At 45.4% G+C, this 11,908-nt stretch overlaps 1 protein-coding gene across 1 annotated transcript; it reads left to right on the top strand.

Moving 5' to 3' along the window:
- Positions 1–2,844: 2,844 nt before the first annotated feature.
- Positions 2,845–10,990, top strand: LOC104273809 (MAM domain-containing glycosylphosphatidylinositol anchor protein 2-like; the record flags this gene model as incomplete). Its single annotated transcript, XM_009869253.1, has 3 exons — positions 2,845–2,975; positions 9,793–9,898; positions 10,422–10,990. Coding segments are annotated over 3 exons (326 nt in total), but the record flags the coding sequence as incomplete, so codon positions are not given.
- Positions 10,991–11,908: the final 918 nt, after the last annotated feature.

The following is an 11,908-nucleotide window of genomic DNA, read 5'->3' as shown; positions in this document are numbered from 1 at the left end:
ACCTGAAATAGATGGCTCTTACTTAAAAGTCAGATTGTAATTCCTGACAGACCACACAGAGCTAACTCTACTGCCAGAGGAACTGCATGTGTTTTGCTCCACACCTTTCGAAAGGAGAAGGTAGATTATCCCTAAAGCGGAACAGAAGTGGAAGTTCCCATTACTTGATTTACAGCAAACAATAAGCCGTTGTTGGGGAAGAGGAAAAAGAAGAGTCACTGTCCGTATTGTGCCTCTACGTTGAGCCAAGAAGAGGTTGCAGTTCCATTATAGCTGTCGCTGTCTTTTGAAACAATCTAGAGTTCCAGTTCTTCCATCTACACTCCCAAAGTGGGGCATTTCTAATTGAACAGTAATTTTTCTTGTCATTAGAGAATCATCACAGAGCAGAGCAGGACGTGCTGCCTGAGCCCCTGGTGAGAGCTGTCGGTGACGAGCGTTCCCGGTGCCACCCAGCGACGCAGCTGCCGACGCTTCCCTCAGAAACTAAACTTGGTGCCTTAATTTGCAGTTCTTACTCCTGCCTGCTGTTTTTGTCTCCTGCTCATGCGTCGCTTCTTTACCCTTTTATCTAGAGGTTGGAATAGTTTGAAATCTTTAGGCGAATTCTTGCTGGACGCACCTCTATGCAAATCCTACAGCCAACCCGTCCTTTCCTCCAGTGTCAGCTTTGTGGAGGCTGTGTAACTTTTCCAAAACTTTACTGGCAGAATTTCTAGGGTTAGCATCTCTTGGAGCTGTCATTAGTTAAGTTTTCAGTGGCTTTTCGGGCACGTGTATGTGCAATTCTAGCAGGTACCTCCATACTGACCAATGTGCTGGGCTACGACTGAGCATATGGAACCATAGAATCATAGATTGAGTTGGGTTGGAAGGGACCTTTAAAGGTCATCTAGTCCAACAAGGGACATCTTTTACTAGATCAGGTTGCTCAGAGCCCCAGCTTGGTATCTGTGACAGTGATGGCTGGTTTGTACTTTAAAAAAGACTGCTATCTTTCTACTATTAATTTGACGAAATTATGTGACATGGAGAAGCTGAGTATGCCATGAACAATCTCAAATCTCTGTAACCTCAGCAGTGAGGGAATTACATGCTTTTCATACCTAAATTACTCGGTTATTCCAAACAGCCCTGTGCCATGGGCTGTATGAGCCTGCACAAACAGGTGCAACAATTACCCAGCAATTTGTAAGCTACAGCCATCACTTTTTCTCTTTTAGAAAAATAACATTACGTATAACTCCATTGTATAACTTAAGTTAGCCTTTGTCTAAGACCTCGCCTTTTTTCAGACCGCAGACCCAGCACATCTGTTGGAAAAAAGATCTTGGAGAAAAGCAGAAAGGAAGGAAGGGAGAGCCCTTGTAGCTGAAGAACAGAAACCTTTCTCAAGAGCTGCTGTTGCTGTTTGGGAGAGAGCTGAGGCTGGGCACCCGCTCGCTGTGACATATCCCCAGGCTAGGCTGCTCCTGGGAACCCTCCAGAACGTTTCTCTCCTTGCAAGCCCTTTCTGTTTGAGGTCGCTCTGTTTTGCCCAGTAGCACATGTGTAGGCAGAGGCAGAATTTCCTCGCTGGAAGCCACGTTTTCTTTGTGCTGCTTCTGCACCCTCCCCTGCGCTTGAGAACTGAGATGCTGCGGTGGGAGACTCGGTGCCACCTGGCCGCTCCAGCGAGCAGCGCTTCCCCCACCTCCTTCAAAGAAGATGTATGGCCTCATTCTGGGCGCCCTGGTGAAAGAGCCGTGATGAAAATATTTGCTGTTCCATTACACGTCTAGCCTTATGTTTTCCAAGGCACCGAGTCTTGCTATTGCGACAAATAAGAACTTTTTATTAGCAGGAGTTGAGTCACTGTGCAGCTGCCTCAGATCTGAGAGGTTTCATTGCAAATATAATTTGTATGAGCTTCCCAGCTGCCATGCCTAGCACCCTCAAAAGACAGTAGTCTTGTGTGAACTTGACTGCCTGAACTTTCTCGAATGAAGGCAAATGCAATGATTTACATAGCAAATGCCCCACACACCTGCAGAGAACAGCAGTGAGCAAGAAGGAACAAAATCTCCAAACTATGTGAAATGCTGAACCCTGAGAAATGAAGTCGATGCATTTGCTGTCCCTTGATGTGCCAGGACAGTCTGGTTTCTGTTCAAGGCCTGAGACAGGGAGGTTAACGAGAATGAAGGGCTGCTGAATGCAGACAATGTGTTGACTGTTGCAAACGAAGTCTGTACTGGGACCAGTAACTTAATGGTCAGCAGTGGGGAAAGACCTGGGTTTGTGGGGTTTTTCTCCACAGTCAGGGACTTTACTGCAGTTATTTTAACTCAGAGGATTATGTTGTCCTTCCAAAATACTCCTTAGCCAGGAGTAAGGGCATCATGTCTACCTCTCAGGTAGATTTGCAAGGCTCTGGAGCATTCCATTAGTTAAGCAATGCGTGGAGTAAACAAGAAGTTGGACGGTCTTTATAAGCAAGAGCTGAGCATAAAGCAACCAAAATGCTTATTTATCCTCAGATAAGGAGGTTATAAATGCCTCACTTATGGTAAAGCACAGAAAATTCCTTTTGGCCCATCTCACCTTGCGAAGCCTCATGTCCTCCCTGAGCTGCAGGGAGCAATGGGTGTGACTGCCCTGCTGTGAATTCCCGTCCCCAGCTGGTGGTGTTCCCAGAATTAGAAGTTTTTGAGTCGACAACAAGAAACTTTCCATATCCACTCAGACCTTAGCAGATAGAAAATGGGAAGCAGGGGTGAGCAGGGAACCACTGCTGTTCCCAGCACAGCAGCTCTACTCTGTCAAGAGAGCCCAACCAATTCCAGTTCTCCTCCTCTCTTCTAGGAAGCTTGAACGTTTACCTGCGGTTGAAAGGTCAGACCGCGATAGAGAACCCGTTGTGGTCTTCAAGTGGAAATAAAGGACAGCATTGGAACCAAGCCCGTGTTAATATAAACCCCCCAACTTCATTTCAGGTAATGGTTTTGCATCGGGAACAGGAGTATTTGGGTTTTGGAGCTGGGGAGGAGGGCTGTGTACACTGACCCTTTCCTTCTGACATAGGGTTTCACAGCTTCATTTCAGCTCTGAAAGCTGCTTTATGGACAGATAATTGCTTCCCTTGCTTTAAACAGGTGAGCACCATAGAGCTTAATAATGCACACTGTAATGGCAGAACAGCAGCTATTTGCTTCAAGACAAAATGCCTTTCAGTTTTCAATAGAAGCTGGTAGCCAATATAAAAGGGTTTGTTTTATTTCGGAGTAGCAGCTGGAATACAAAAGTGCTTCCTGTGGAAAAAAAAAAAAATTAGAGTCTGTAGTACAGCGCCTTCGTTAGTGGTCTCTTGAAATATATGCATTTTCTGCAGAAAAGGGAATGATCTATGAGTCTCTGCAGAATGGTACCAAAGCAGCAGTGCTGTCTGCAAGGAGCTCCAGGGATGGTGGAGCTGGACATCTCATTCACTAGGCCTGGGCAAGTTCTGATAGGATTTCAGACATTTCGGTTTTGGTTTGACAATGAGATGCCGATAGACCGTCGTGGGTAGTTCTCATTCACGCTGGGAGCTCTTTGTAACTGGCACAGATCCAAAAAGTGAGTTGCCATAAGCAAGCCCTTGTGTGTTTGGGGCTAAGAGTATCATCACGGGAAATGGGAGTCCCAAGCTGGTGGGGCAGTGTTCTCCAGGGTCTTGTCTGTAACCTCAACATCTCCTGGGGGAGATAAGGGCTTCTGGGAAAAGAAGGCATTCAGTGAGAGTCAAACCTATTATCTTAAACATGCGGATTGAGATTCACTTTACGGGTAATTACCAATCCTGACCCTTTGTTTTAATTTCCGTGCATGAGAGGCAGTGACAGAAGAGAAATTATTTGTCATACCTGATCGCAGAAGCATTGTGTGGGGGAAAATGAGAGGAAAATTGAAGGAGAGGGGTGTGTGAAATATAGGATTAGATGATGGTTGAGTGGAACAAAGGGGAAGAATTGGGAAGGAAGAGTGCAGAGAAGAGGGATCCGAGTATTGAAGTACACTCAGAGCATGGGATAGATTGAAGTTGGAGATGGGTCAGTTCAGGTTGGACATGAGGAAGAAGTTCTTCCCCATAAGGGTGGTGAGACCCCGGCACAGGTTGCCCAGAGAGGGGGTGGCAGCCCCATCCCTGGGAGTGTTTAAGGCCAGGCTGAATGGGGCTCTGGGCAGCCTGATCTAGTGGGGGATGTCCCTGCCCATGGCAGGGGGATGGAACTGGATGATCTCTGAGGTCCCTTCCAATCCTGACAGTTCTATGAATCTATGGGGCCAAGCACAAGGGAGTGGATTTGAGCGGATGAGTTTCACGTTGGTGAAGCCAGGATGAATCCAAGGAGTCTGAACAGTGAAGGAGAGAAAGATGATTTGGTGTGTGAACATAATAAATGGACTGGAAAAGTGAGAGAAGAGATGGCTGGGGAAGCTGAAACCGCAGTGATGGCATTTGTGTCTGAGAGGGATTCCTGAGGCTTGGGGTGGTCTTAGTAGGGGAAGGAGGAGAACATTGGCTCTGGGCAGAAGAGAAGGTTCAGGGGTCACTTCTGCTACCAGTGCACCTCACTCGCTTTGCTTTAAAACCATAGTCACTGGTCCCACCGGCTGGTGCCCAAAATGAGAACTCCTCTGCTTGGCTATTTTTCACTTCTTACATTGCGGCGTTTAAAGGCTTCTGCATAAAATGAATGTGAAGCCGTGAAGCTCTGCACAAATATAACAAATAAATGTCAGAGTGGTTAGAACCTTAAATTACTTTTTTAGCAGCTCTTGCATCAAGCAAACTTTATTTTTCATTTAGGAGCCTAAGTAGGAAAGAGTATAAACCTCACAGTTAAATTTACAGAGGGCGAATTGAAGTGAATCTTTGCAGTAAAACAGTACACTGACACAAAATTTAAAACTTTTTATGGGTTAATCTGTATGGGTAGAAGTGCAGCCTAGATTTGTTTTATACCTTCTCAGTCCCCGTGATATATAACAAAGCTTCTGTCATGAAGAACAGAGAGGACTACAGTGCTTTGGATCAGAAAAAATATTGCAGAAAAGCTATCTCAGTAAGATATCCACTTATTAAGTATTTTTAAAGAATGCTCGCTAAAAAAAGAGAGTACATGGAAGTGATACATTGCACTCTGGCATCTAGGAAGGTGTCAGTTTTAGTTCAGATTTGAGGAGGAGCACTGCCTCTCCTCGACACCTTCTTGTGTCAAAGGCATTTTTGCTAAAAGAGGGTCTGATCTGACCTTAATTAAATGACCCTGCCCCACTAGTGAGATTTTGAGCCACTTACAGCATGGGTCAGGGGCTTACACCCTTGTCACCACGCTGTCCAGCTGGGGATGTTCACGAGGCTCCTCTCTATGGCCAGGGAGGTAAAATCTATCTGAAATTCTGTTGACGAGCTGTAGAATCATTAAGTTGGGACAGACCTCTGACATGCAGAATAAGGACTCTACAACCTAGAAGGTTATAAAGTAGGCATGTTTATTCAGCACTGGGTGCACAGGGGAATATTTTCCTCTGAAAAACATGCATGCCTGAATGATGCAGTTACCTTGGTTATATGCAGTAAAAGTTACATATTCATTAGATGCCTGTACATGTTCATGGGCTTCCCCGAAAAGGCACTCAGTTCCGGGGGTCTGCAGCTCCTCCTCTTGATGCTTGCACGGTGCCTCCTGGTGGTCTTGGGCGGGGATCTTTAGGGATGAAGGCCATATGTCTTCCTCGTGATGAACTCTTCACCTTTGTCTCAAAACTAGTCACCCCCAGTACATTTGCAAGAACTTGTCATCGGATTTCACAAGGGTCTTCATCACCAGATAGTCCTTGTCAGATTTCCTTACCTCTAATGTCCTTGTCAGGTTGTCTCTGTGTTAATCACTAGTGTGCTTGTTGGTTTGTTTCTGTTTTATGTTCTTTTACAATGGGTTCTGAACAGCTTCATCCTGTTGGCCTCTGATTGATTACATCCTAACGACCCTGGGAGGTTGTTTCTCATGGGATGCTGTTTCCCCTTATCACTCTGAGATCGTCAAGTCCAACTATCAACCCAATACTACCATGACCACTAAGCCATATCCCAAAGTACCACATCCACATGTTTTCTGAACACCTTCAGGGATGGTGACTCCATCACTGCTCTGGGCAGCCTGTTCCAATGTCTCACCTTTCTTTCAGTAAAGAAATTTTTACTAGTGTCCAATCTAAACCTCTCCTGGTGCAACTTGAGACCATTTCCCCTCATCCTATTACTACCAGCTTGGGAGAAGAGACCAACACCCACCTCAGCACAATCTGAATCTACTGGAGATGCTCGTTATAACTCTGGAGGCAATAAAGGGGCTGATTTCCGTTTCGTAGGTTTGTAGAATGGCAGGTTGGAAGGAACCTCAAGAGTCATAGAATCATAGAACAGTTTTGGTTGGAAGAGACCTTCAAGATCGACTCCAACCTTCATCCTAGCCCAACCTGGACCAGCTGCTCCAAGCTTTCTTGCCCTGTGAAGAGTGCAGATTGGCTTTTGCCTAAGCCCCTTGATTCTTCAGCTAAATGCAGTATTTCTAACAACAGCTGGGTAAAGTCACTGACACACAGATAACAGGTTTTGTGGGGTCCTGATGGAGATTCTCACCATCAGGCACCTCCTACCAGGAGCTCTTGGCTGCAGGCTGGGTTGAGCTTTGAGCTTTGCCAACACTCATCAGCACTCATTTGTTCGGAGTGTGTGGCCAACCAACCCGTCTCCAAGGCCCAAGAAACTCCATTTCCAGATGCAGGTTTTAATTAAATCCCAGTTGTTGCATTTGTCTAGAGTCCTTTTGTCTGGAAACAATGTTTTTTGTTATCAGGAAAGATTTGATTTTAAACTCTGTTGACTGGTTCTGTGCCTGCTGCCAAGGAGCAGGAGGGCAAGCTGTACTTTAGGGGAGGAGGAGCAGACACTTTTCTCTCGAGCTGAGTGCTTCCCATCATCACGGGTAGAGTTGAAAAATTGTCAGAGGGATAATTACCTGAGACACTGTTTTCAGATAACAGGGTAAATTATGGAAAAACTTACTCTTTTCCCAATTACAGTTCCCTGTTGCATTAATACCAACCTTGTTATAGTAATTAACCTACAGCGTCGTACTTCAGTAAAATACTGAAGGAGTCTCCTGCTCCAAATGCACACCTCTCACTTTGATTCAGGGCTCCCAAAAGAGACCTTGCCACCTGGCTTAGGACGCAACAGGCAGGTGGTAAATAAATACATAACCTAGGTTGCCGGCTTACCGCCATAGGGCCAGGAGCCTGCTAGGGATAGAGCCACAGACCCGTAGAACCATGTAGGTTAGAAAATACTTTTAAGATCATAAATTCCCATCATTAACCCATCATTGCCAGGTCCACCAGTAACCCATGTAGCACCACATCTCCACAGCTTTTAAATCCCTCTGGGGATGGGGACTCCTGCTTCCCTGGGCACCCTGTGCCAGGGCTTAGCAGTGCTTCTGGTGAAGAAATTTTTTCCTGATAGCAAATCTAAACGTCCCCTCGTGCAATGCGAGTCCACTTTCTTTTGTCCTATTACTTGGTAGAAGAGACCAAGCCCACCTTGCTACAACCTCCTGTCAGGTAGTTGTAAAGAGCAAGGTCTCCCCTCAGCCTCCTCTTCTCTAGGCTGCAGATCCTTCAGCCTGTCCTCATCAGACTTGTTCTCCAGACCCTTCAATAGTTTTGTTGTCCTTCTTTGGACATGCTCCGGCACCTCAATGTCTTTGATGCTCAGTTTAGCAAAGGAGAAGAGGTGTCTGTGGCCAGGGTGAAGGGATGGACCCTCTATGAAAAGGCAAAGAATTGCGTGTGCCATGCAACGTCTGGTGGCATCATGCCCCGTTGTGATCCTGTCCTGGGGTGATCCTCATGCGGCTGCACTCACTGCTGGACCCCTGTGATTTACAGGGTCATCTCCCGCTGCCTTGAGCGTTTACTCCTCAGTTGTAATGAGCGGTGTTCATTTCAAATGAGCAGCTCTGGTTGAACTGTATTAATAAGCAAAGAAAAGGCGGAAGCTGCCGAAAGAGGAGACTCAGGTCTGTGTTTTGACAACAGAGAGAGCTCATCCAAGTGCCCCAGACATCTCCCTGATGCAGTTAGATCATTGTGAAGTGTAATTTAAATGTTTTGCTCTGGATGGAGTTATTAGTTTTTCTCCAAATTGACTCTACGCAAGAGTTAATGTCTCCATTAGTGCCACAACACGCCCTTATAAAATTCATTGGATTTCCTGCATATATTGTTGCAGATTAAAGTTAAAAAACTTGTCATCTAAGTTAACCAAAACTATTTCAAAGGAGTGGGGAGGGAAGGGAAAGGAGAGATAACTGTGCGAATGGTGCTGCTTGGGAAATGTTTTCCTTGCATAATGCCTTCCTCTCTTTAGAAAGACTTTGAAGTTTTGCGGTGAATAAATTTCTCGCACCACAAAACGAGTCCACTCCTCTGCACAGCTAATTAAGCAACGGTACAGCAGGAAGAGCATCACGTCAGGTTTGAGGCAGAGCGGGTAACGTTTCTTTGGTACAAAAGTAATCCATAGCTAGATATAAACATCACAGCAAGTAATGTCACTGACCTTGCAGCAAGCCACCCACATCCATACAGGCACCGTTTCCTTTCCCAGCTGTAGCAGTTGGGGTTTCAGACTAGGAATATTGGATGGAAAGGGATTGCTAGGACCTCGAAGTCACAGGCATCCATTTAACAGGGGTTAAAGCCTTGAAAAGGAATAAAATCTCTACCTTGACCCTCTCTGTAATAAAACACATCACATCTGGGAAATCGCGTTTACATCTGGGAAATGTAAAACCATTCCTAGAAGGGATCAATGTTTCTAGACGTGATGATGAGCCACTACAAGGGGCAGAAGAGCGAGACTCTTCCTGCTGCAAACTCAGGAGATAATGGGAGGTTAAAATCCATCGAGGTGATCACAGGAGATCACTGTGGGACCTCAGCCTCAGGGAACTGGAAGCGAAGGTGGTCCTTTCCCAACCCTTGTGATAAATTTAGCTTTGCATTGTGGGTGAAGGGACACTAAACCACCTCCTCAAAGGTTTCTCCTAAGCTTTCGTGGGCCAGGAGAAAGTGGCAGGGGGCCAGATTCTGTCCTCCTCCTCCTGACAACAGAGACGTGCTGTTGGGGTGCAGATGGGGGAGCCCAGTGTTGGAGATGGGATGGACTGGTTGAGCCATCTTCAGAAGCCAGAAACCTCATTTTCTGGCTCTTTTCTGTGTGGTTTCATGCAGTCTATGGTAAGTAGTTGCTCAGTGCTGCAGCATGTCACAGATGCCATTCTTCAAGCTGTGCTTTTGCCACTCACTTCAGGTGGCAGGATTTTCTGGGAAAATACACCCCAAATCTTTCTAAAACTTATTTAATCCCACTCTTTGCTCCAGAAATGTCATACTTAAATGAGTGCTTATGCTACATCCAGCCTAGTGGTGAGGCTGACCTGGAGACACCAGGTAGGCACCTAGGGGGACTACTAGCAGCTCTGCTGTTTTTCAACTCATTCTGAAGAGTCAAAGCCTCCATGGCTCACACATCTTCTGTATTCACCTTACCAGTACGTGCAAACTCAGTTGCGTTTTTCTGCACCACATTTCTAAATTATTCCAAGCCCGTCGATGCAGTTTAGTACTACATGAAGCCCATATGACCTTTTTCCATTTGTTAGCCTCTGATCTTCTGCTTCTTGTTTGTTCTTCTGGCAGCTCATATTTGAAGGGATCCGTGGCCCCGGCATCGAAGGTGATATTGCCATCGATGATGTATCAATTGTGGAAGGAGAGTGTATGAAATCAGATCAACCGGCCAACAGTAAGTCGTTTTTTGTCGGGGAGAGCAAACTGCTTCTTGTTAATAAATCCCAGACACCTTCTGAAATGGATTTTCTCCAGGAGAACAATATATTGTTCGGTTGGAGAGGTTTAAAGGGAGATGTTTTCCTTGGGAAGCAAGCTCTGGAGGCAAAATGTTCAGATAGGAAGATGCTGGTGCAGCAGCGATGCACGTGAAAGGCTGGTGGGCATCGGGCGGAGGTGGGCAGACAGATAAAGCAGCATTAAAAAAAAGGTTCAAGGGGTCCAAACAGCGTGAACTTAATGAATATCATCGTTGTGATTCCCTGTGGACCTTGTTTCATCCCTCCAGCCCCATGTGTGCGTTACAATGCAGATCTTACGTGCGCCGGATGGTTTTTTTATCCCGCCATCTCCTGCCTGATGGAGTCGGTGTGTGGGACAGGTTGTGACAGCTGAGTCCTTTGTCTTCTGAGGCTTGTAGCAATGCTGACAGAGTCTGGGCAGCTCTCTAATTCTACCTTTTCCCCCCGTTTTTGTAGATTTACGATCAGGTGCTGTTGGGACATTAGCACATATACGACTTTTCCCAGTTATCATCCTCATGTCTGTCTTAAGTCATCAGAGGTGACCTTATCCTGGCAGAGGCAACAAAAGATTCACCTGGCACTGGCATGAAGAAAGAGTCTTTGTAAAATGGACATTTAAAAACAAACTACCAAAGATTCCTCCACTGACTGACTCAAAAAGTTAACTAAATGCGTAAATAAATAAAAATAATTAAAAAGCACTGCGGACGTAAAAGGCATCGCGGGAGTGTAACTCGCTGTGAACCATGCGTGAGAACAAGATCTGGCCTAAGCAAGGAAGAGACTTTCAGGTGCTTTTGTGGTCAATGATGAATACAGCATCATCTGGTTGAACTCTCGGAAAAGAGCTATAGAAACCCTTGTCAAAGCACAAAGTCATGGCTGGTTTTGTTTCAAATGAATAGTTTGCTTGTTACCATGGAAACCTAATGGCCTGCCAAAAAAAAAAGAAAAAAAAAAGAGAGAGAGAGGAAATAAAAAACCACAGAAAGAGAAACACCTCACTGTAAACAGGGTATGTGAAGAGCTGGCATTCATTTTCCCTCCAAGAAGGTTTTTAGCATAGAGTTAAATAATTATAGGCCCTTTCTACTTTGGCTGTCACCTCCCCTAGAGAGTAACCCTCAATCAGAGCTGTCTTCAGACATTTCTTTTTCATTTCTCATGGCTATGCTTGATAACTGTATGCTGTCTCCTTTTTGCATGCATTACTATCCAGGATGTGCACCCTGGGCTTACATATTACACAGGCTTATCGGAGTTTGCTTGCGGCCACTCGGACACCCCTCTCCCCTCCCCAGCTGAGTCATCTGTTCTAAGGAAGTGAAGAAACCAAACCACCGTCTTTTATAAATTGCCATGGAAACCAAGTGCCTTCAATGAAACAAGCCTGATTTAAAAAAAAAAATTTAAAAAAAAAATGGTAATAAAAAAAAAGTTAATAAAACCATAATGATAATTTCGACGCAGAAGCTCACACTGCTAAAATTGTGGTTTGTGCAAACTATTTTCTAAACAAACTACGGAGCCTGGGTGTGCAGACTGCAGGCAAGGAGACGAAGCCGCTTCCGGAGACGGATGGACCTAAAGCTGCTGCGTAAGCCCTTTCGGATGAGATGTTTGTTGTTTAACCTTCCAGACAGCCATGGCCTTTCAGCTTATTATCCATTAGAAAATAGCTTCCGTTGGTCCTGGAAATGGGAGCACCACTTTTTTTTTTTTATTGTTGTTGTTGTGGTTGTCGGGGTTTTTTTTGGTTTTGGATATTATTATTTTAATTTTTTTTTTCAGGTTATCAAGTGGGTCAACCAGAGGAAAAAAAGGTTGTTTAAGCTAGGCTTAGCGCAGAAGGTGGTGAAACACAGAAGTGATTTTCTTACTCTGCCCTCGGTTCACGACGCGGTCGGCGTCAGCAGGACGGGGAGGCGGGGGGGGGATGG

This window comes from Apaloderma vittatum, unplaced genomic scaffold, assembly GCF_000703405.1.
Source record: "Apaloderma vittatum isolate BGI_N311 unplaced genomic scaffold, ASM70340v1 scaffold4320, whole genome shotgun sequence".
Taxonomy (NCBI): domain Eukaryota; kingdom Metazoa; phylum Chordata; class Aves; order Trogoniformes; family Trogonidae; genus Apaloderma; species Apaloderma vittatum.
This window is presented reverse-complemented; position numbering and strand designations above follow the sequence as displayed.